This window comes from Austrofundulus limnaeus, unplaced genomic scaffold (genome assembly GCF_001266775.1).
Source record: "Austrofundulus limnaeus strain Quisiro unplaced genomic scaffold, Austrofundulus_limnaeus-1.0 Scaffold158, whole genome shotgun sequence".
Taxonomy (NCBI): Eukaryota; Metazoa; Chordata; class Actinopteri; order Cyprinodontiformes; family Rivulidae; genus Austrofundulus; species Austrofundulus limnaeus.
The window spans coordinates 141,901-144,113 of NW_013952560.1; the positions used below are offsets into that span (position 1 = coordinate 141,901).

General features: G+C 41.7%; 1 protein-coding gene across 4 annotated transcripts in view; it reads right to left on the reverse strand.

Annotated features, from left to right (window-relative positions):
• The window catches only part of LOC106523514 (low-density lipoprotein receptor-related protein 8), a 199,970-nt gene that overhangs the window by 80,543 nt on the left and 117,214 nt on the right, over positions 1–2,213 (reverse strand). For all 4 annotated transcript variants that reach the window (XR_001310903.1, XR_001310901.1, XR_001310902.1 and 1 more), the window contains exon 6: positions 797–919. Coding sequence is in view for 1 of the 4 variants with exons in the window: in XM_014016940.1 (XP_013872394.1) it covers positions 797–919 (123 nt within the window). In the remaining 3 variants the exon portion in view is untranslated. The remainder of the gene's footprint in view (positions 1–796; positions 920–2,213) is intronic.

Sequence of the window (2,213 nt, forward strand, 5' to 3'; positions counted from 1 at the left end):
CACAAGGCCCCCCTTGGGACACGGTCGAACGCCTTCTCCAAGTCCACAAAACACATGTAGACMGGTTGGGCGAACTCCCATGCACCCTCCAGGACCTTGCTGAGGGTTTAGAGCTGGTCCAGTGTTCCACGCCCAGGACGAAAACCGCACTGCTCCTCATTACAAAAACATTACAACAAAATAAATAAAACACCTTAATAATTTGGGTTTAGCTTCAGTATCAGTATTTGTATCAGCATTTTATTTAACATCACATTGCATCACATTCTTCAGCCAAGTTAGTAAATTACATTCTTTGATCTGTGATAAAATTCCAAACTGCGGTAGGAAAAAAAACCTCGTTGCCATCTTTGTTTTTCTGCTTAAATTGCTGACGGCACATTGAATTCGGCCGACGTCGGCTGCAACCCGTGAACTGAGACCCAGCCTTGGTTTCAGCGTTCTCTCAACAGTTCTGTTGAACTTGAAGACTTTCTCAACAAACTTAAACTCAGATCCATCAAAAAGCTGTCAGCAAATTGTCTTTTCTAGAAAACCCCAACTCAAAATGGAAGAAATATCCCTTCAAGATTTGGGTCTTATATTATTTTAAACATCAAGTTAAAATAAAGATACCAGTGAACATATCCCACTTCCCACTAAACATAGGTCCTTTAACTAAAAATCTACATTACCCTCGATACTTACTGAGTAAATATTACAAATACAAGTTGGTTGTTTAGTGTTTTTAATAAATATTCAACAAAGGCAGAAACTGAAGATGAGTCCAGGAGGGAGGAAATGTTCTGACACCCACCATTGACGCAGCCAGACTCGTCGCTGTGGTCGGGACAGTCGTGGACCTTGTTACACTGTTTGGTACCGTGGATGCACGAACCGTCACCACACTGAAACTCATCAGGTCGACACGTCAGCAGAGCTGCACCAGCAACAGTTACATAAAGAAAAAAAAAAGGGGGGGGGGGGGGGTCAGTAATGGCCACAAAGAAAACAAAGCAAACATTTAGCTTCTCAGACAGAAAGATTAAAGCTGCAGGATTTTACTAATTCCACTTATTTCTTTGTCAAACACTCGCATAAAATCAGCAATATTGAGGGATTACATTCTCCATCCGAATTAATTTATTCTGTTTGGTGTTGCTGAGGAAAAAGAAAAAGGAAAACGACAACCTGAGGGTGTGTGATGAATGATTTTCAATATAGAAGCCCAAAGAGGGAGGCTGCACTGGGCCACACCAAAATTCATTAATATCCTACCCACAGACAAGCTTTTCATCAACAGCACCCAGAATGCTCGTATAACTCCCCTCCAGCCCCACAAAAAAGCAATATATATGACTGAGTGGATGAGATTTAGTGTTATCACACAATCAACGGGACAGAGGGAACATAATGGAGACAGGGCTGCTGCTGTCTTGACACATTTATACACAGAAATACAAACCGTACGGCTGAATCCCACCGATAACATCTGTTTTCTGCTGAAGACCTGCTTTATAAGCCCATTTCTGAGGCAAAAACACTTCATATAGCCACGCATGTGTGGATATACCAGGGGTGGAGGAGGCTTTACAAACCAGCTCATCTAAAGATTCAATTTGTAAAATAAAATAATTAAAAAAAAACTGTTTAAAAGAAGCCCCCACACCATGACAGGTGTGTTTGACGGGAGCACTGCACATCTCTGTAATGAAGGCTGGAACTATCTGAGCTTCACACTCTGACATTAGTGAGCCAAGGGCTTCAGGGTTCAATCATCCGTGACTGGCTGATAGAGAAATCCTTTTTATCAGGAGGCCTATCCCTGCCGTGTTTATCAACAGAAAAGCATCAAGCACCCAACAAATTTAAGTCAAAAAAATGTCCAAACATCCATTTTTCTGTATCTGCCTTTTCCTTTCTGCTTCCTTCCCTTGTCTTGTACTGATCTCCACTGTGAGAGAGACAGGGGACAGCTTAAAACACAACAAAAATACAACTTCCAGCTGAGCAGAAATGAATAATAATAAGAGAAATACTTTTTTATGAAGCTTTCTTTTCTTTTGTGAAGAAAGACCGTCCATCATTAAACAGAGGTGGAGGTCTCCGTTTTCAGTTGTCCCCCTCCTACAGCGCTGCTATTGCCAGTATTACTCCACCCCCTGTTAACAATAGGTGTTAATTAGGTGTCAACAATAGCCATGTGATGTGAGTATCAGTCACATGGAGGCAGG